This window comes from Festucalex cinctus, chromosome 17 (genome assembly GCF_051991245.1).
Source record: "Festucalex cinctus isolate MCC-2025b chromosome 17, RoL_Fcin_1.0, whole genome shotgun sequence".
NCBI classification, from domain to species: Eukaryota; Metazoa; Chordata; class Actinopteri; order Syngnathiformes; family Syngnathidae; genus Festucalex; species Festucalex cinctus.
Genome location: NC_135427.1, coordinates 23,906,628 through 23,928,682, shown reverse-complemented (window position 1 = coordinate 23,928,682; position 22,055 = coordinate 23,906,628). Strand labels below are relative to the sequence as shown.

At 40.3% G+C, this 22,055-nt stretch overlaps 2 protein-coding genes across 9 annotated transcripts in view; both read left to right on the top strand.

Moving 5' to 3' along the window:
- The window catches only part of LOC144004815 (uncharacterized), a 237,131-nt gene extending 222,190 nt beyond the window's left edge, over nt 1-14,941 (top strand). Inside the window, exons 5-6 of the mRNA XM_077502384.1 lie at nt 8,462-8,627; nt 13,880-14,941. Coding sequence (XP_077358510.1) covers nt 8,462-8,627; nt 13,880-13,996 — 283 coding nt within the window. The 3' untranslated portion in view covers nt 13,997-14,941. The remainder of the gene's footprint in view (nt 1-8,461; nt 8,628-13,879) is intronic.
- Nucleotides 14,942-15,550: 609 nt separating this feature from the next.
- The window catches only part of pik3c2b (phosphatidylinositol-4-phosphate 3-kinase, catalytic subunit type 2 beta), a 382,245-nt gene continuing 375,740 nt past the window's right edge, over nt 15,551-22,055 (top strand). For all 8 annotated transcript variants that reach the window (XM_077501844.1, XM_077501843.1, XM_077501846.1 and 5 more), the window contains exon 1: nt 15,551-15,935. The gene's annotated coding sequence lies outside the window, so the exon portion shown is untranslated. The remainder of the gene's footprint in view (nt 15,936-22,055) is intronic.

The window sequence follows — 22,055 nt, the reverse complement described above, 5'->3', positions numbered from 1 at the left end:
ATGACCCCTATGAAATGGCCAAAAAAAAATGGCAACACATTCCAAAGTAAATCAAAATGGCGGACGTCCTGTTAGGTTTAGCATATGGTTCAAAAAGAGATTTTTGTACCTCGAGGGCTGTTATATACCTCTACAATGTTGGTAACTCTATGTGAAACGTACAGCCGGGTATGCTTTGTAAAAGAGGAGTTTTTTTTAGCTCAAAATGTGATGCCCGGCCCCTGGGGGACTTCCTGTTGGGTTTAGCACAGGGCACCAAGAGACTTTTTTGTACATCTTGGGCTGTTACATATGTCTACAAATTTTCGTAGCTCTAGCTGCTTCGTACAAATGGGAATGCTTCTTTAAAGATATTTTTTTTCCTTTAAAAACAGTGCAAAAAGCAGCACTTGACAAACAATGCATTGCTATGGCAACAGCGTGTTACAAAATAAAAAACTTTCGATTACTTTGCATCTTAAACATCTTAAGATGAAACACACCAAGTTTGAAGACAGTCGGATAAATTTTGTAGGAGGGGTTCGTTAAAATATGACCCCTGAAAAAAAAAAAATTTACGTACAACCGGGAATGCTTCGTTAAAGAGGAGTTTTTTAGCTCAAAATGTGATGCCCGGCCCCGGGGGACTTTCTGTTGGGTTTAGCACATGGCACCAAGAGACTTTTTTGTACATCCTGGGCTGTTACATATGTCTACAATTTTTCGTCGCTCTAGCTGCTTCGTACAACTGGGAATGCTTCATTAAGAAGGTTTTTTTTCCTTTGCAAAAATTGCATGCCACGACAACAGCGTGTGACGAAATAAAAAACTTTCAATAACTTTTCATTTTCAACATCTTAAGATGAATCACACCAAGTTTGAAGATGATCAGATAAACTCTGTAGGAGGAGTTTGTTCAAATATGACCCCTATGAAATGGCCAAAAAAAATGGCAACACATTCCAAAGTAAATCAAAATGGCGGAAGTCCTGTTAGGTTTAGCATATGGTTCAAAAAGAGTTTTTTGTAGGTCATAGCCTGTTACATATGTGTACCAATTTTCGTAGCTCTAGATTAAACGTACAACCGGCAATGCTTCGTGAAGTAAGAATTTTTAAACTCTAAATTTGATGCGCCGCCGCCGTCATATAGTATATCAAAAACTTTTAATTTTTCACAATGATGTTGTCCCAGGTGTTGAGATGGTACATCCCAAGTTTGAAGTCAATCGGGTTAACCGTGTAGGAGAAGCGGGCAAAAGTATGACCCCTGTAAATGTGCAAAAATTGGCAAAAATTGGACATTTAAATACTCATACCTCACTTTCTGTCTATTTTAGGGTACACACTTCAAAGAGGTTTTTGTTCATTGGGATGTGCTACAGGTGCCACACAATTTTCATAGCCGTCGGACAATCGTAGCGGGACAGGGATCCGTTTAACCTATGTAGGGGGCGCTAAGGAGCCATTTTTCTGTTATCATGTATGGCGACTTTAAAATATCAAATTTTTCGCCAGGCCTGATGTGCGTGTAAAGTTTGGTGAGTTTTCGGTCACGTTTAGTGTCTCAAAAATGCGATTGTTTGCGGAGAAGAATAATAATAAGAAGAATAATAATAAGAAGAATTCCTACAAAAACAATAGGGCCTCGCAGCGGCACCGCCGCCGCCGCTGCTCGGGCCCTAACTAGAGCTGCGAGCAGCTATAAAGGGCCCTCGCAACCCGGGCCACGTTGGGGTATTTGCACGTCGGGGTACTGGCATGTTGGGGTAATGTCAAATAGGAAACCATCTAAATTTTAAACGTTTTTGCCATGCTTTGTGTTTGTAAAGTTTCATGGAAAGGCCAAAAATGATGCACAATTAACAAAATAAAATCAAAATGGATTGGCACATGGCTATATAGAATACTTTTTGAATATATTAGGCATGCCTGCCAATATTCACACATCTAGCTGAATCATATAATCGGAAAGACTTCATAAAAATGTCTAGAGGGCGCTAAATTTAATAATAAATCTCTAAAATATTCATGCTTATGACAAGCCTGATGTGTGTGTAAAGTTTCATGAGTTTTTGCACATGTTTAGACCAAAAAAAAAAAAGCAGCATTTTACTTGGCAAACAATGCATCGCCATGAAACGGCGTGCGACAAAATAAATAACTTTCGATAACTTTGTATCTTAAACATCTTAAGATGAAGCACACCAAGTTTGAAGACAGTCGGATAAATTTTGTAGGAGGAGTTCGTTAAAATATGACCCCTAAAAAAGGCCACAAAAAATGGCTACAAATCCCAACGTAAATCAAAATGGCGGACTTCCTGTTTGGTTTAGCAGATGGTTCCAAGACTTTTTTGTACATCGTGGCCTCTTATGTATGCCTCTAAATTATCATAGCGCTAGGTGAAACGTACAACCGGGAATGCTTCGTTAAAGAGGAGTTTTTTACCTCAAAATGTGATGACCGGCCCCTACGGGACTTCCTGTTGGGTTTAGCACATGGCACCAAGAGACTTTTTTGTACATCGTGGGCTGTTAAATTTGTCTCCAAATTTTCGTAGCTCTAGCTGCTTCGTACAACTGGGAATGCTTCATTAATAAGAGGGAATTTTTTCCTTTGCAAACTGTGCATGCCACGGCAACAGCGTGCGACGAAATAAAAAGCTTTCAATAACTTTTCATCTTCAACATTTTAAGATGAATCACACCAAGTTTGGAGATGATCGGATAAACTCTGTAGGAGGAGTTCGTTAAAATAAGACCCCTATGAAATGGCCCAAAAAATGGCAACACGTTCCAAAGTAAATCAAAATGGCGGACTTCCTGTTCGGTTTAGCATATGGTTCAAAAATTGTTTTTTGTACCTTGAGGGCTGTTACATATGTCTTCAAATGTTGGTAACTCTAGGTGAAATGTACAGCCGGGAATGCTTCATTAAATAAGAATTTTGAAACACAAAATTTGATGCCTCGCCTCTGGCGGACTTCCTGTTAGGTTTAGCATATGGCACCAACAGGCTTTTTTGTAGATCATAGTCTGTTACATATGTGTACTAATTAGAGATAGACCGATATGCTTTTTTCAGGGCCGATACCGATTCCGATTATCGGTAGTCAAGGAGGCAGATAACCGATATTTGAAGCCGATATTCATTTGCAGTAAAAGTTTAAATGTTGGCACCAAATTTTTGAATAATGCAAACCCTAACAGTTCTTTACAATGGATTCTCACACTGCATTTTTCATTTTACATCCTTCTATCTGCAATAAGACGTTGGTGGCGGGGGGAATTAAATGTGGGGCCAATGTGACATTACCTTTTACAGCATTTGGGATACTTGTAGTTTTATTCTATAAATGTTATATTTTTATATTTTGAAGTAATAGGAGGAACCCTGTCATTCAAAATGCTGCTGCTGTGCAGCTGTGGCATTACTTATTACTACAGCAAAAAAAAAAAAAAAAAAAAATTCCATGAGAAAAACTATTCATCCCTGAACACCATACAGTTCTTGTAGACCTTATTATGATTATTGTTATTGTTACCATATAGACAGTTTTGATAAGCTGAGGATCTTAAATCGAGAACAGCAATATCATGCTACTCCTCTCTACAAGAGAACTGTCAAAAGAACCTTCATCATGTAGTTTACTGCCACTTAGGATGCCCCAATCAATGCAGAAAAAGGTAGAGTCAAATAACTTGGTTCTAATAATAGTAAGAATAACTTGGTTAAACAGACATTGTTGCGGTGGACCGCTGCCAGTTTCTGCTGTTTAATGTGTTTTACACTTATAGACACATGTGTGTATATGGGCACACTATTCTCTCACTACTGTACTGTACTGTATCACTTAATGGCACAGATTTACTTGTCTAAATAATAACTGGGCTGCAACATTGCTAATTCACATTAACAAGCACTATCATAGCTGTCCACATGAATAGTTATTAACACACGAGAAAGTTATAAAACACACCAAACATGAGCTCATTATTCAAAGTATGATGCACGTAACGAAATTACATCACTGAACATTAATTGCAGCCGTGTACGGCCGTAGATGTTACATATTAGTGGCATCCATTGAGAGGATAATGTCCCAACTGACGGCAGACATGACGTGAAAAGAGAGACAAAACGAGCAAATAAGCACACTATACTTTAGTGCACTTCTCTACTAATGCCTAACATACGGAAGAGAACACGTTCATGTAGTTAAACGGTGTTTGAGACACTTAATTTGTTACGGAGCGGACTTTAACGAGGTGCACAACGAGCTGTCAATCAAATCGACGTCGAAGCTTAAGGCACACAATGGCAAACCAGTGCGACAAATAAACACAATATAAAGTAACTAAACGCTATTTAGTGTCACTGTGGCATCTAACTGCATAATAACCGCTATGCAACAAGTAGTGGACGTGACCCAGAATGCAATGTGTGCGTCACGAGAGGTAAATATAATGACGTTACTCTACTCTTAACATGGAACTAGACAATATAATAATGACAACTGTTAATATTTGGAACCTTTGTAACAAACATTATTTCCTTAATTAAGTGAAAATGTGTGTGATTCCCTCCCTGAGTAGTTCAAGTAGCGAATTAGCTACTGGGTGTTAGCCTTCATGCTAAGCTGAACACACCACTGTTAGCTAGCGGGGATTCAATGCAAGGCAATGCAGCTCCATTCATATAGTGCATTTAATACACAACATAATTCAATGTGTTTAGCTTATCATGGTGAAACGATCGGCGGAGTCTCTTCTCTTTTAACTTACCTTCGAAGCATGTGTCTCGCGTTGTGGGTGCGTGTGTGACCGGCTACTGTGATACACGGCATACACTACTGATTGGTTCTGGGTCTTGCACGGCTAACCAATCAAATGCTGCTATGGGCGTTACGTTGCTGGAGTTGGACTCCATAACAGACAGAGACGCTCTGGGCTGCATTCGAAGCGAAAAGACGGAGTTTTAAATGGATTGCTCATATCGGCCGTCAGATTAATAAAACAGACCGATACCGATATGTACCAATATGTCAAATATCGGCCCCGATTATCGGCCCGGCCGATTATCGGTCTATCTCTAATTTTCGTGGCTCTCAATTAAACGTACCACCGGCAATGCTTTGTTAAGTAAGAATTTTGAAACTGTAAATTTGATGCCCCGCCACTGTCATATAGTATGTCAAAAACTTTTGACAGTTTTTTTACCATGATGTTGTCCCAGGTGTTGAGATGGTACAGCCCAAGTTTGAAGTCAATCGGGTTAACCGTGTAGGAGAAGCGGGCAAAAGTATGACCCCTGTAAATGTGCAAAAATGGGCCAAAATTGGACATTCAAATACTCATACCTCACTTCCTGTCTATTTTAGGGTACACATATCAAAGAGGTTTTTGTTCATCTGGATGTGCTACAGGTGCCACACAATTTTCGTAGCCATAGGACAATCGTAGCGGGACAGGGATCCGTTAAACCTATGTAGGTGGCGCTACAGAGCCATTTTTCTGTTATCATGTATGGCGACTTTAAAATATCAAATTTTTCGCCAGGCCCGATCTGCGTGTAAAGTTTGGTGAGTTTTCGTTCATGTTTAGTGCCTCAAAAATGTGGTTGTTTGCGGAAAAGAATAATAACAAAGAAAAAGAAGAAGAAGAAGAAGAAGAAGAATAATAACTAGAGCTGCGAGCAGCTATAAAGGGCCCTCGCAGCCCGGGCCACATTGGGGTCCTTTCACGTTGGGGTACTTGCACGTTGGGGTACTGGCACATTGGGGTACTGGCATATTGGAAGCGAAATTTCTTTGAAAATGGCATAATAAACGTTTACATGTAGAATATTGTTTTTGCCTGTGTGTGTGTCAAGCTCAACGGGTTTTGGTGATTGTTAAGACCTGCAAAAATCAGCTTCCTTTTTTATTTTTAGGCAATGAGTTGCCCTGATTGGTATTTTTTGTAAAAGTGTATATCATCATCGCTCGTTGTACTCATTGCACAATGTTGCTTTTATTGTCCAAAGGTGCAATCAAAAATGAATAAAACAAAATGGAAACGTACATACGTTTGGATCGGTGTGAAGCCAGTGAACAATTTGAGTGGTGGAAACTAAAAGAATATTCATAAATGACTTAGTTATCACATTTAGAATGAGTTTACATTTTTTGTACAAAATACCGTATGTGGGGTATTTTTTATTTTTTTTATATAAGCCTCAAGGGCTAGGTGGCGCTGTATTTATAACTGAATGTTGTCATAGAGATACCTTCAGGCCTTGATTATAAGCATACATGTCAAATTTGGGATTTTTTTGAGCATGTACCGGGGAGTTATTTAGCCTATCCTTTTTCATTGCGAAACACAAAATTTGATGCCCCGCCCTCATCATATAATATTCCGAAAAGTCAAGATTTTTCCGCCTATCGTTGGCTCCGGTCTTGACATCTTCCAGGTCAAGTCTGAAGTCAGTCGGATGAAATGTGTAGGAGAAGTGGGCAAAAGTATGCCCCCTGTAAATGTGCTAAAATCATAAAAAATGGGACATTCAAAAATTTGTAGCTCACTTCCTGTTCATTTTAGCATATAGGTCCAAGAGACTTTTTTGTAGGTCTTGGGCTCCCTCATACACCTAAAAATTTTCGTAGATGTTGCTTAAACGTACAACCGGGGCTGCTTCGTTAGAAATTTCTAGGGGGCGCTATTGAGTCATTTTTGTAAGAATAGCACAATCAACAATAAAATATTGTTCACTTTACCAGGCCAGATGTGTGTGCCAAGTTTCATGAGTTTCTGCGCATGTTTAGACCCTCAAAACTGGCGTTGTTTTCTCTTTTCTTCAATTCGCGAAAACTCATAAACTTCGTGTTGTGACATCATGAAGGCCGAAACCCTCATCTGAGCAAATATGAGGTAGGTCCAGTTAACGTGTTTGGAGAAAAACGTAGAAGAAAATTCGTAAGAAAAAAAATTGCCACTAGGTGGCGCTATCAGTTAGATGAAATATAAGTTAGTAGATGTCTTTAGGGCTGGACTCTCATCAAATGTGTGAAATTTTGAGAAGATAGGATCATCTCGGTCAAGTTAATGCAGCTTTTATTTTCACGAAAAATCTTCAGACTTTGCGTCACCGTAGCGGCCAGACCCTTTGGCGAAAAGTGACAATATTCGGTGTGGGGCATGATCAACATCTTAAGGCTTTTCTGACCAATTTTCAACTGGATCCCTTCAACGAGCTCAGCACAGTAGCTAAAAACGTAAAGTATGACATTTATTGTAACCACTAGGTGGCGCTATATGTATAACTGAATTGTATCATATAGATGTTTTCAGGCCGTGACTACTACGTTGCCTGAGAAGTTTGAGATTTTTTGGAGCTTGAGCATGGGAGTTATTAAGCATTTGCTCTTTCTGGACAAATTAAATTTTAAAGGCAATATTTGATGCCCCGCCCCCGTCATATAGTATTTCGAAAAGGCAAGACTTTTTGCCCAGTTGTTCTCTTAGGTCTTGAGATGATAAATGCCAAGTTTGAAGTGAATTGGATGAAAAAATTTTGCAAATGGGGAAAAAGCATGACCACAGTGAATGTGCCAAAATTGGACATTAAAAAATTCATAGCTCACTTCCTGTACATTTTAGGAAATGGCTTCCATTGACTTTTTTGTGCGTCTCAGGGTGCTACACGTGCCTGACAATTTTCGTAGCTCTAGGTCAAACGGGCCGGGAATGGTTTTTATTTTTCTACGCTAGGGGGCGCTATAGAGTCGCATTGTTATGACAACTACATAATATCAAATTTTTCGCCGGGCCCGAAGAGACTGCAAAGTTTGGTGAGTTTTCGTAAATATTTAGGCCCTCAAAAATGTGATTGTTTACGGAGAAGAATAATAATAATAATTCTTACAAAAACAAGAGGGACCTCGCAGCGGTCGCTGCTCGGGCCCTAATAAGAATTCCTTCAGGAACAATAGGGACCTCGCAGCGGTCGCTGCTCGGGCCCTAATAAGAATTCCTTCAGGAACAATAGGGACCTCGCAGCGGTCGCTGCTCGGGCCCTAATAATAAGAATTCCTACAAAAACAATAGGGCCTCGCAGCGGCGCCGCCGCCGCTGCTCGGGCCCTAATAATAAGAATTCCTTCAGGAACAATAGGGACCTCGCAGCGGTTGCTGCTCGGGCCCTAAAAAATAATTCAGATTCCGTTTCTGGTGGCACAAATATCAGCCCATATATACTTCCAAGGATGACATCAGCAGGTTGAGTTGTCTTTCGGATGCTGCCCTCTGCTGGAGGAAAGGCGTATTGCAACAGTTACAGGAGTGTTTGTGTGATGGTGATGATGATGATGATGAGGGCTGCACGATATTGGAAAAATGTGTGATAAGCAATAAAGTTGTTGAAAATCACGATATGGGTATGGATATTATTGCGAATATTGCGATTATTGCGTGTACCTGATGATGATGATTTGTGCAACAGAAGCGGCGGCGGCAGCGTGGAGACCAACAAGCCGGAACTTGAGCGTGTTCTGGAGCGTCGGCGGCGCGATCAGCTGATAAGGCAAAGGAAACGAGAAAAGGAAGCGTGCCGGAAGATTTCGCCGCTGGAAGCTGAACTCAGGAAGAGGCACCAAGCGCTGGAAGAGGTACCACACAAAACACACGCACACACACACACACTTCCATCCCACTTATATATATATATATGAGGTCGCGAGGCCGCCATATTGCTCCTTCCAAGAAACATTTCTCAACATACGAGAGCATTTGAGACAGTACTTAGTAGAAGTAGCATGATTGATGGTGTTTTAAATGTATATACAGTACTGTAGTTGACTTTCAAACAAAAGCTGCCGTTTGCATTTCAAACAAATAAACACCTTTGTTGTTGCCTTAAGAACAGCCTGCTAAGCCTCATGCTAGCATTCAAGGAAAATGCCATTGACAAGCTAAAACTTAGCATTGTGGTTGCAATTTGTAAGGGGTGACGCGCTTTGAGCCACTGGCTGGCAAGTCATGTGGTCACGGGGCGGCCATCTTGGGACCACTCCTAGCTAGAGGTGTGCAAAATTTCCGATTCTTAGATTATTCACGATTCGGCCGTGGAACAATCGAGAACGATTCACAAACGTCCAAATTCCGATTATATAAATATGCCAAGGGAAGCGAAACGAGCGAAAAGTACGCGGAACTGAAACGCAGTAGCGCGCGCGGTCTTCGGGACGCTTTTTGGGACGGACCGAGAGTACACATCCACAACTCACGCCTCGAGATTCAAAACAACAACAAGCATGGCTGAGCTGACCAACCCACCTCTTCGTGAGATCAGACCTGCTCCGAAAAGGCAAACAACTTCAGGCGGAAGTATCAGCTAGCTGGCTGCAGTGCGTCGGTTAGCGTTCTACAGGGCGCCGCGCAGTGATACGAACGAACGAACAGAAAAGTAGTGGCTGGCGGTAATGGCGTCTGACTTTATTCAGAAAAGAGTATTGTGGTGGAAATGTATCACGCTTTTGAAAACAAATAGTTTTTAGAAGAAAAACGCTTTATTTCCGAGACCCCAGCCAGCTTGCTGGACTATTTTCTTTTTTATTTTCTTCTCGTCCAACGTCGAACCAGAACGCGTGTCACCGAACGCTGTCAGAAAGAAGTCAGTGCTGATCGCACACACGGGAGGTGAGGATCAAATTGAGATTCATGTTAAAAAAGCCGAACGATCCCATTAATGTTTACACGTTCATGTTTACACAAGTTAAAAAGCAGAAAAGCACTTGAGGTTTTTTTTTTTTTTTGTACCTCTGAGAAACTTTAATGTTTACATGTTCATCTTTACACAACTTAAAAAGCAGGAAAGCACTTTTTTTTTTTTTTAGGCATTTGTATTGAAGTAGTAGTTCACATTGTCTTTCATTTATACCTCAGTGCACTTTTGAGTGGATAAAAATAATATATTTTTGCTCAATGCTATGTTTTATTCTGTTGAAGACTGAATATACTTAAAAGCTGTTGTTACAGAATGAGGACTTGAGTATTTTATTTACTGTTTTGAACTGTTAACTTGATACTGAAATAGTAGTTTATGTAGGCCTGAGAGGACTTTTGTACTATTTTTGTAACTAATGTACGAAACATTAAAAGCACAAAAATACATTGTTTTTTTTCTGCTGCCTGGGGGGAAATCAATAATCGTTTTATAATCGAATCGTAGCCTCTGAATCGTAATCGCAATCGAATCGTGAGGTGCCCCAAGATTCCCACCTCTACTCCTAGCGGCACTCGATTGTTGTTGTTGTTGTTGTTGTTGTTGCAGCATTTCGGAAGACCGCAATTGAACTAGAGATAGACCGATATGCTTTTTTCAGGGCCGATACCGATTCCGATTATCGGTAGTCAAGGAGGCAGATAACCGATATTTGAAGCCGATATTCATTTGCAGTAAAAGTTAAAATGTTGGCACCAAATTTTTGAATAATGCAAACCCTAACCGTTCTTTACAATGGATTCTCACACTGCACTTTTCATTTTACATCCTTCTATCTGCAATAAGACGTTGGTGGCGGGGGGAGTTAAATGTGGGGGCCAATGTGACATTACCTTTTATAGCATTTGGGATACTTGTAGTTTTATTCTATAAATGTTATATTTTTATATTTTGAAGTAATAGGAGGAACCCTGTCATTCAAAATGTGCATCAGCTGTGGCATTACTTATTACTACAGCAAAAAAAAATAAAAAAAATTCCATGAGAAAAACTATTCATCCCTGAACACCATACAGTTCTTGTAGACCTTATTATAATTATTGTTATTGTTACCATATAGACAGTTTTGATAAGCTGAGGATCTTAAATCGAGAACAGCAATATCATGCTACTCCTCTCTACAAGAGAACTGTCAAAAGACACTTCATCATGTACTTTAGTGCCACTTAGGATGCCCCAATCAACGCAGAAAAAGGTAGAGTAAAATAACTTGGTTATAATAATAGTAAGAATAACTTGGTTAAACAGACATTGTTGCGGTGGACCGCTGCCACTTTCTGCTGTTTAATGTGTTTTACACTTATAGACACGTGTGTGTATATGGGCCCACTATTCTCTCACTACTGTACTGTACTGTATCACTTAATGGCACAGATGTACTTGTCTAAATAATAACTGGGCTGCAACATTGCTAATTCACATTAACAAGCACTGTCTTAGCTGTCCACATGAATAGTTACTAACACACGAGAAAGTTATACAACACACCAAACATGAGCTCATTATTCAAAGTATGAGGCACGTAACGAAATTACATCACTGAACATTAATTGCAGCCGACTACGGCCGTAGATGTTACATATTAGTGGCATCCATTGAGAGTATAATGTCCCAAATGACAGCAGACATGACGTGAAAAGAGAGACAAAACGAGCAAATAAGCACACTATACTTTAGTGCACTTCTCTACTAATGCCAAACATACGGAAGAGAACACGTTCGTGTAGTTAAACGGTGTTTGAGACACTTAATTAGGTACGGAGCGGACTTTAACGAGGTGCACAACGAGCTGTCAATCAAATCGACGTCGAAGCTTAAGGCACACAATGGCAAACCAGTGCGACAAATAAACACAATATAAAGTAACTAAACGCTATTTAGTGTCACTGTGGCATCTCACTGCATAATAACCGCTATGCAACAAGTAGTGGACGTGACCCAGAATGCAATGTGTGCGTCACGAGAGGTAAATATAATGACATTACTCTACTCTTAACATGGAACTAGACAATATAATAATGACAACTGTTAATATTTGGAACCTTTCTAACAAACATTATTTACTTAATTAAGTGAAAATGTGTGTGATTCCCTCCCCGAGTAGTTCAAGTAGCGAATTAGCTACTGGGTGTTAGCCTACATGCTAAGCTGAACACACCACTGTTAGCTAGCGGGGATTCAATGCAAGGCAATGCAGCTCCATTCATATAGTGCATTTAATACACAACATAATTCAATGTGTTTAGCTTATCATGGTGAAACGATCGGCGGAGTCTCTTCTCTTTTAACTTACCTTCGAAGCATGTGTCTGTCGCGTTGTGTCCGTGGGTGCGTGTGTGACCGGCTACTGTGATACACGGCATACACTACTGATTGGTTCTGGCTCTTGCACGGCTAACCAATCAAATGCTGCTATGGGCGTTACATTGCTGGAGTTGGACTCCATAACAGACAGAGACGCTCTGGGCTGCATTCGAAGCGAAAAGACGGAGTTTTAAATGGATCGCTCATATCGGCCGTCAGATTAATAAAACAGACCGATACCGATATGTACCAATATGTCAAATATCGGCCCCGATTATCGGTCTATCTCTAAATTGAACAAAATGTGTTTCCAACTGGTGGCTCTCAGCTTCAAAAGGGTTGGTGAGCTCTGCCCACTGATCTATATATATGACTGGATATCCATAGGCCAATACTTTTGAAGTCGCAAGGCAGCCACATTGCTCGTCCCAAGAAATGTTTGTCGGCATACCATCATATACATTTACAGCAAGGGCGTCCACAATTTTTCATTTGATAGCCACATACAGAAAATCAGGAGGACGCAAGGGCCACATAATGTTATGGAGAGAAATTGTTTTTAGTCCTAAAAAATGTACAAATAATTTATTTGTGCTTTTGCATATTTCTAAAAAAATACTACAGAAAATAAAATAATAATAATAATAATAATTTACATTTTATTTGTAATATGGCAGTAGGGTTATTATAGTTTTGGAATTTTTCATTTTAGTTAGTTTTATTTGTTTTCAGGGTGGTTCTGTTAGTTTTAATTAGTTTTAGTTCTTTAATAAATGCTTAGTTTTAGTTTAGTTTTAGTTAGATTCAGAATTATTATTATTATTATTATTAATTTTTTTTAAATGTGTATTACTTGTGCGCAATATTTAAAAAACACCATGGGAGCGACGTCATCTGAAGGTGCTTTTCTATTGGCTGCTGCTCGATGACGTCACTTCTGTGTGACACATTTTCAAACGTCATTATTCTGGTTGATATAAAAATGAATCACTAAAAATCACACCAAAGACTAAAACGAAAGATATTTTTGCCATAATTATAGTTTTAGTTAGTTTTGTAAAAATAACGTGTAATTTCAGACAGTTTTCGTTTTTTAAAAAGCATTTTCGTTTTTATTTTATTTCGTTAACTAAATTGTTTTTTGAATTTTAGTTTGAGTTATTTCGTTATTTTTTGTTAACTAAAATAACCGTTAATAGCGCCTGTGTTTTTGACACCCTCCTTTCTTACTTTGACCATCTCCAAACATTTTTGTTTTTATTTTATTTGAACTGGAGTCAAATGCCATTTTTAGCATATGTCGCGGGCACTAAAAAATGGACGGCGGGCCGCAAATGGCCCCCGGGCCGTAGTTTGGACACCACTGATTTATATTATGCAATTTGGAGAACATTTGAGAAAATACTTAGTAGAAACAGCATATATACATGTATAAATTATATGCTTAATGACGTTTAGTACAGGAGGAAACTTGTATTATTTTTTTTGTATTATAACTGTAATTCAACAAAAGATGCCTCTGCCAAATCTAATATTGGGGTCTAAAGGAAGTGAGCAATAAAAGAAAAAGGGGGTCTTCAAAACAACAAATACCGTCCACTTACTATTATTATTATTTTTACTTGTTAAAAAAATAGTGACCCACCCAGGCACAACCCCCCCCCCCCCCCCCTCCCCCCCCCAGCCTTATACTAACTGCCTACGAGCTGTATATGTCTCATCTGTACGTATAGCATATAGTTTATGTAGTCTGCTCGCGAGGTGGGAGGAGCAAGATGGCCGTCCTGTTACTTCAATGGCTTGCACTGTTGTTGTTGTTTTTGGTCGTACCAGATGGAGCAGGAGCAGCAAAAGGACGAGTGCGACACGCTGGTGCCTCCCGAGTTTGTCAAAGTCAAAGAGAACCTGAGGAAGACGTCGTGTGCCGGCAAAGAGGAGAAGCAAGTCTGATTACGTCAGGTCACGCTCGCGCACACACGACAAAGAGCAAATGAGGGCGAGACGACGCGCTTGTGTCGCCGCGTGCTGACGGACACGTTGAAGCGAGTTGTGTGCATCTGTCGGACCCGTGGACGCACGCGCGGTCATGTGACAATGGTGGGAGGGGTCCCACCGGAGGACTTGCGCAATCACAACAAGACATTCATGCGTTCGGCTCGGCTGGCCCCGGATTGGTCGTCATACGTGACAAACAACGGTCATCCGTCAGTGGCAGGCCTGATTGGCCGTCGATGGGCCGCTCGCAAGTCAACGTTTGACGTGTTGACAGTTTGGAGTCGTCGGCGCTATTTTTGTTTCTGCAATCATGACTTTGTCGTTACACGCTCGATTGGAATCCCAACACTCTTCATCCGGCCTGAAAATTTTGAAGAAATAAATGTTAAGAGGTCATAATCATGTCTGATAATACTCATTCACTCGCAGCTTGATGAGTTGATTGGAGTCATCTGGCTCAGTTAGTAAAAAAAAATAAAAAATGCTTCTGGTCGGTATACGCGCACTTCCATCTTTTTCGGTTAGGGCGCACCTTGCCGTCCCCGCTGACGTTAAGATTTTTGTTATAAATATTGAACATGTTCATTATTTAAGATTGTTAGCCCCGACTGGTTTTGGACCCAATTATCAGGACATATCCACTCTTAACACATCTCACATATAAAGATAATCTTATAAGATAATCGTATAATACAAAATCGTCGGGCGTTTGACGTCCTTGGTAGGAAAGGGGCAATATTGGGACAAAGACTCTCTTTATGTGTGAACCAGGCTTCACTCTCTCTGCCCTCGGGTACCAATTCTTTGTTTGTTTTATTCACACGATTGCATATACATTTCCATGCACACATACTCCTTTTTATTGGTTAACGTTACAATAAATCATTTGACTGGCCTGTATTTGTGTCTGTGTCCTATCATTTTTGTCACAGGCTTGCCGGCCTGTGACAGTTTGACATGTCTTTTTATTATTATATTTTTGACCGTTATAAATGTATGAATTTAGAGCATTGTGACCAGATGTATCAAATATAACACAAATCAAAAGTCATATGTAGAAGTTGATTAACACCCTCCCATTTGTTTTGGTTTGTTCAAAAGAGCCAATATTTACAAAAAATCAGAACTTTCTCTCATTATTTCATGGTTCATGCTTCATAGGGTTAATATAAAACATGAAAACATTTTCGCTAACCCTGATTCCAATCACCGCCGCTAGGTGTCACTGATTGACCTTCTCGTACCGCTGATGGTCAGGCGATGATATGAATGTAACCGGAAGTACCTGATGATATGTGATTATCACCCACATTAATAAGTTGTCGGCAACAGTGAAACAAACATAAACATTCCGCTGAATGTATATTATCAAAAAAAATTGTGACGCTTCGGTAACCGACACAAATCTTTTTCGAGTCAACCCGTTTGAACACAATTGGCAATTTTCAACTCCTTTGAGACTTTTACTTTGAAACAACTTTCGGATGCGACATGCGGTGTGCGTTTCGAACTGGACTGGATGTCACTTGCTGCTCGGAGGAGGAGAACGTTTAAAAATAAATAAATATTTATCTATTTATTTATTTATTTATTTAGAAAAAAAAAAAAAGCGAACCCAGCGAGCGTGTGCTGCGGTCGGTGTGGCCTGGCTCCGAGCCTGCGGAGGAGCCGCGAGACTTCCGCCGTCGCATTGTTTGCCCCCAGCGGGAAGCCACCACTGGCAACTCGGAAAAATCGCACCAGGATTAATTCGCTGCTTCGCTCACTCGGATGGGATTTGTTTGTTTTTTGTTTTCCTTTTAGCTGTTTGAGTTCCGATGAAGAGGCTTCCCTGCGCCGCCCAAGAACGCCAGCTGCGGTGAAGCAGGTTGCGGGCCGCCATTCAGCCATCCAGGTAGGTCGGTCGGTCGGTCAAGCTCAGCCTCATCGCTAGCTTAGCATGCGTTAGCACGGGTTTTAGTAGCCCGTGTTCGCATTTAGCAGCACGCTGGCTCGCTTTTCACCTTTGGACTCGCTCGCTCGGTCAACTCATCTCGCGACTGTCCCAAGGACGAGGGCTCACGCCAAACTACATGGGGAAAAATCGCACAACTGAAGCAACCTCGAGTCGTGCGACCGGTAGCGACCACGTAAGTTATATTTGTTACATTGATAGTTGAGTGAAGGACTATGTGTAAATATCGGCAGGAGTGTAATGCGGCGAATGAATGAAGGACAATATATTGGGCATATATAGGGCTGTGAAGTGGGTGGTTGCTGCTCAGCTTCGCCGCCGCCTTCTGCTGGAAACCCCGAGCGCGGAGGCGCTCGATATTCCCAAACGTGCAAAAACACGCCAATACAACTCTTTGCAAATGTTTAAGTACAAGTCCGTATTCAAGTGCAAAGCCACCCGAGAGTCCTGTGCTGCTTGAAGTTGGCGGAAATCCATTCTGGGCAAACATATCGACGGGCCGCGGACAAGTCACATTTTTTGTCAATGGACTTTGGTGCAGGTGTATTTTTTTTTATTTTTTTATTTATTTTATTTTATTTTATTTATTTTTTTAACTTCTGGTTTCATAAAGTGCGGATTACACACTTGATTTAGCCTTCGGTCAAATATGGTCACGTATTTAAAATATGACGTCATTTCTGTGTTCTCTGGCGGGAGGCCCCGGGGACGACCCAGGACACGCTGGACAGACTATGTCTCTCGGCTGGCCTGGGAACGCCTTGGGATCCCGCCGGAGGAGCTGGTTGAAGTGGCTGGGGAGAGGGAAGTCTGGGTTTCCCTCCTGAAGCTGCTGCCCCCGCGACGCGACCCCGGATAAGGGGAAGAAGATGGATGGATGGATGGATGGATGGATTTCTGTGTGCCTGTGCAACTTTTATGAGAACGTAAGTGCGGAAAGATTGTGACGTCATTGTCATTTCTGCGTGTGTGAAGCAGCCATGCATGTCACCTGAATGTTGTGCCTGGAAGTGGCCAATCAGAAGCCTTCGTTCATATGGTGGCGGGCAAGGGAGACTTAAACACGATCGTGTCGCTGACATCATTACGAGTTGGCTCACCTGTCATTCACTCTGTGATGACGTCAGGATGAGGACGATGATTGATGTCAAATGGTCCCTCGTCATCGTCACCGCATCTCAATTGAAAAGTGTGGCTGAAAGGTTGCAATTGATCCTACCCCCCTCGTCTGTGACTCATAGGGGCAAAAGTCTGATTTTGCTCATATGACACACACCTGAGAGTCTGACCATGATCTCTCTTTTTTTTTCTTTTTCTTTTTTAACCTTTGAGCCAGAACAGCATAGAAGCGTTTTCATATTATTTTCTTAACTAAAGAGCTATGGTTGTACACGCGTGTGGTTCGGCTAGCTTCGGGCTAGGTAGCATCACGTTTACAGCCGGCGACTTGAATGACGTACGTGCTCTTCTCTCGCAAAGCACAGATTGATATGATTACTGGATTACGCATGGGCATGGTGATGTGATGAGCGCAGGGCTGCCATACTATATGTAAATCCGTCAATGAGCAGTGCTGGCCGGAACAGCTTTGAGGATGATAAATAAATTAAATAAATAAATAAATAACTTTCTCCTCTCCCTGTCACTAGCGCCCCTAGCATCTGCCTAATCCTCCTAATGGCAGGAGGGCCACTGCTCGCCTCCCATCAAAGATAAAAGCAAGCAAACAAGCGACTTCCAGCTGGAGTTTACTCTCAAACTAAGAGACAATGACACTTTTTTTTTGTTTTTAGCTTTGCCTTTTAATGCTAACACCAAATAGCATATCCGCGTTGTGCAATGAAAAGCCCTCAAGCAACAGATTGAGCATCGACATGTGGACAGATGACATAAAAGCGTTCTCACCCTCGTCATGGATTCTTTATCCGCTGGAAAGAACGACTAATATTAGTGCCGTCAGACCCGTACTATTTAGCCAAATGCGTATTTAGCTAAATGCCATAAAAAACTTGGCACTCCCCAAATTTTAGAGTACATATGTAGATATATTTTTACTGTGTGTTCTAGACACTTATAGCTATAATATATAAGCATAGAGTTTAAAAGTAATACTTAACAAAAGTACAGAATACCTCCCATTTGATTGAAAATGTGACCCGCTCCGGCAAAATGGTCCGCATGTCGGCAGGCTCAATCTAGAGATATGGGCGATATTAGACAGTTGGACATTTTTTGTCCATTTTGAGATTTTCTCTACAAATAGTTTCAATTCCAAGCAACACAAAAGTCAAAATTGTAATAGAAGTGTATGAAAATAAGCAATTACTGTATTAGACAGTATGCCTCGTAACTAGGGGGTGTGTTTTTAGCTGAGCTTCTAGCTAGCACTGCGTCTTGCGCACCTTTTTAAAAACATGCAGACTTTCCTAGCCTCAAATGTAATTTACAACTGACTTAAAGGGGTGGCTGATACGGCCTAAAAATTATATCACGATATATTTCAAAGAAATTTGCGGTGACAATATTTTTGACGAGATTGGTAATAATTACTGAACAATAGATTTGTGATTGACAATTCGGAATAATAGCACTTTTATTGCAGCAACAATAATTAAGACACTTTTTTGCCCCACAATTTAAATGTAAACAAAGTGGCTCTGCCATGATGATGGATTTTCAGGTGAGCAAAAGCCTTCTTTCCCCCTCTAGAATCCTTGCTGAAAATGTTTTGATCTTCTGTCATGTCACCACACTGGTGAGGAGGACATGTTGATTGCTATGTGGTAGTCTACTACAGTAGTGTGGGGCGGGCCAAGAGAGTCTGCACTTTAATTCTATATTGATAATATAATTGTATCCTGGATATGTTTTTGTCAACAGCTAAAATAACAAAACTTGTGTCACTGTCCAAATACTTTTGATCCTAAGTGTATATATAATTTTCAACAAGTATCAGTATCGGCGCTACTGGCCCTGTATTTACTTTGTATTGGATCAATACCATCGCACATCACGAGTGATGACGGGCGGCTGCGATGAGCTCCGGATGTAAAAAATAAAATAAATAATAAAATAAAATAAAATAAAATAAAATAAAATAAATAAATAAATAAATATGTCAGCTGCTGTTTCCTCTTGGCGTGTTTTTTTCCCAGACCAGCTTTAGGAGAGCTTTGCACTTTCCTTCCTTCCTTCCTTGCTTTGTGCTGCTTGACGCGATTCAACGTTGAACCTGCTTTGACTGGCAACGTCTTTTTCTTCCTTTGTTCACGTTCCTTCTTTTAAAAAAAAAAAAAGAAAAAAGAACAAAAAAGAAAAAGCTGCAATGTTGAAGCATGTTGTAAATGTTCTCATAACAAAAACATAATAAACATGCTGATGATGATTTCTTGAAAAAATTGTCGGAGGCGTTACTGGAAATGTTAAAAAATGTTTTTTTCAAGCCTGTCCATGTGCGCCAAAACAAGAAACTGTTTTCCAGGCCTGATGACAGTTTGTATGGAGGACCAAAACTGCCAACATTCGAATTAAATAAATGAATATAAATAAATAAATAAATGTCTAAAAGTGAAAATAAAAATGAATATAAAGAAAATATAAATCGAAAATTATATCTAAAAAAATAAATATAAATGGAAATAAATCCGTTTTTATTTTCACTTTTAGTCATTTATTTATTTATTTATTTAGACATGTATTTATTTATTTAGACATTTATTTATTTCGTCATTTATTTACTCAGTCATTTATTTAGTCATTTATTAGGGCCCGAGCAGCGACCGCTGCGAGGTCCCTATTGTTTTTGTAAAAATTATTAGGGCCCGAGCAGCGACCGCTGCGAGGTCCCTATTGTTTTTCGTTCGAATTATTATTATTATTATTATTCTTATTAGGGCCCGAGCAGCGACCGCTGCGAGGTCCCTATTGTTCCTGAAGGAATTCTTATTAGGGCCCGAGCAGCGACCGCTGCGAGGTCCCTATTGTTTTTCAAGGAATTCTTATTATTCTTCTTTTTAGGGCCCGAGCAGCGACCGCTGCGAGGTCCCTATTGTTCCTGAAGGAATTCTTATTATTATTCTTCTTCTTCTTCTTTTTCTTTGTTATTATTCTTTTCCGCAAACAACCACATTTTTGAGGCACTAAACATGAACGAAAACTCACCAAACTTTACACGCAGATCGGGCCTGGCGAAAAATTTGATATTTTAAAGTCGCCATACATGATAACAGAAAAATGGCTCTGTAGCGCCACCTACATAGGTTTAACGGATCCCTGTCCCGCTACAATTGTCCTATGGCTACGAAAATTGTGTGGCACCTGTAGCACATCCAGATGAACAAAAACCTCTTTGATATGTGTACCCTAAAATAGACAGGGAGTGAGGTATGAGTATTTGAATGTCCAATTTTGGCCCATTTTTGCACATTTACAGGGGTCATACTTTTGCCCGCTTCTCCTACACGGTTAACCCGATTGACTTCAAACTTGGGCTGTACCATCTCAACACCTGGGACAACATCATGGTAAAAAATCTAAAGTTTTTGACATACTATATGACGGTGGCGGGGCATCAAATTTACAGTTTCAAAATTCTTACTTAACAAAGCATTGCCGGTGGTACGTTTAATTGAGAGCCACGAAAATTGGTACACATATGTAACAGACTATGATCTACAAAAAAGCCTGTTGGTGCCATATGCTAAACCTAACAGGAAGTCCGCCAGAGGCGAGGCATCAAATTTTGTGTTTCAAAATTCTTATTTAATGAAGCATTCCCGGCTGTACATTTCAACTAGAGTTACCAACATTTGAAGACATATGTAACAGCCCTCAAGGTACAAAAAACTCATTTTGAACCATATGCTAAACCGAACAGGAAGTCCGCCATTTTGATTTACTTTGGAACGTGTTGCCATTTTTTGGGCCATTTCATAGGGGTCTTATTTTAACGAACTCCTCCTACAGAGTTTATCCGATCATCTCCAAACTTGGTGTGATTCATCTTAAAATGTTGAAGATGAAAAGTTATTGAAAGCTTTTTATTTCGTCGCACGCTGTTGCCGTGGCATGCACAGTTTGCAAAGGAAAAAATTCCCTCTTAATGAAGCATTCCCAGTTGTACGAAGCAGCTAGAGCTACGAAAATTTGGAGACAAATTTAACAGCCCACGATGTACAAAAAAGTCTCTTGGTGCCATGTGCTAAACCCAACAGGAAGTCCCGTAGGGGCCGGTCATCACATTTTGAGGAAAAAACTCCTCTTTAACGAAGCATTCCCGGTTGTACGTTTCACCTAAAGCTATGATAATTTGCAGGCAAACATAAGAGCTCAGGATGTACAAAAAAGTCTCTTGGAGCCATATGCTAAACCAATCAGGAAGTCCACCATTTTGATTTACGTTGGGATTTGTAGCCATTTTTTGTGGCCTTTTTTAGGGGTCATATTTTAACGAACTCCTCCTACAAAATTTATCCGACTGTCTTCAAACTTGGTGTGCTTCATCTTAAGATGTTTAAGATACAAAGTTATCGAAAGTTATTTATTTTGTCGCACGCCGTTTCATGGCGATGCATTGTTTGCCAAGTAAAATGCTGCTTTTTTTTTTTGGTCTAAACATGTGCAAAAACTCATGAAACTTTACACACACATCAATCAGGCTTGTCATAAGCATGAATATTTTAGAGATTTCTTATTAAATTTGCAATAAATGCTTCAATAGCGCCCTCTAGACATTTTTATGAAGTCTTTCCGATTATATGATTCAGCTAGATGTGTGAATATTGGCAGGCATGCCTAATATATTCAAAAAGTATTCTATATAGCCATGTGCCAATCCATTTTGATTTTATTTTGTTAATTGTGCATCATTTTTGGCCTTTCCATGAAACTTTACAAACACAAAGCATGGCAAAAACGTTTAAAATTTAGATGGTTTCCTATTTGACAGTACCCCAACATGCCAGTACCCCGACGTGCAAATACCCCAACGTGGCCCGGGTTGCGAGGGCCCTTTATAGCTGCTCGCAGCTCTAGTTATTTTTTGTTATTATTCTTTTCCGC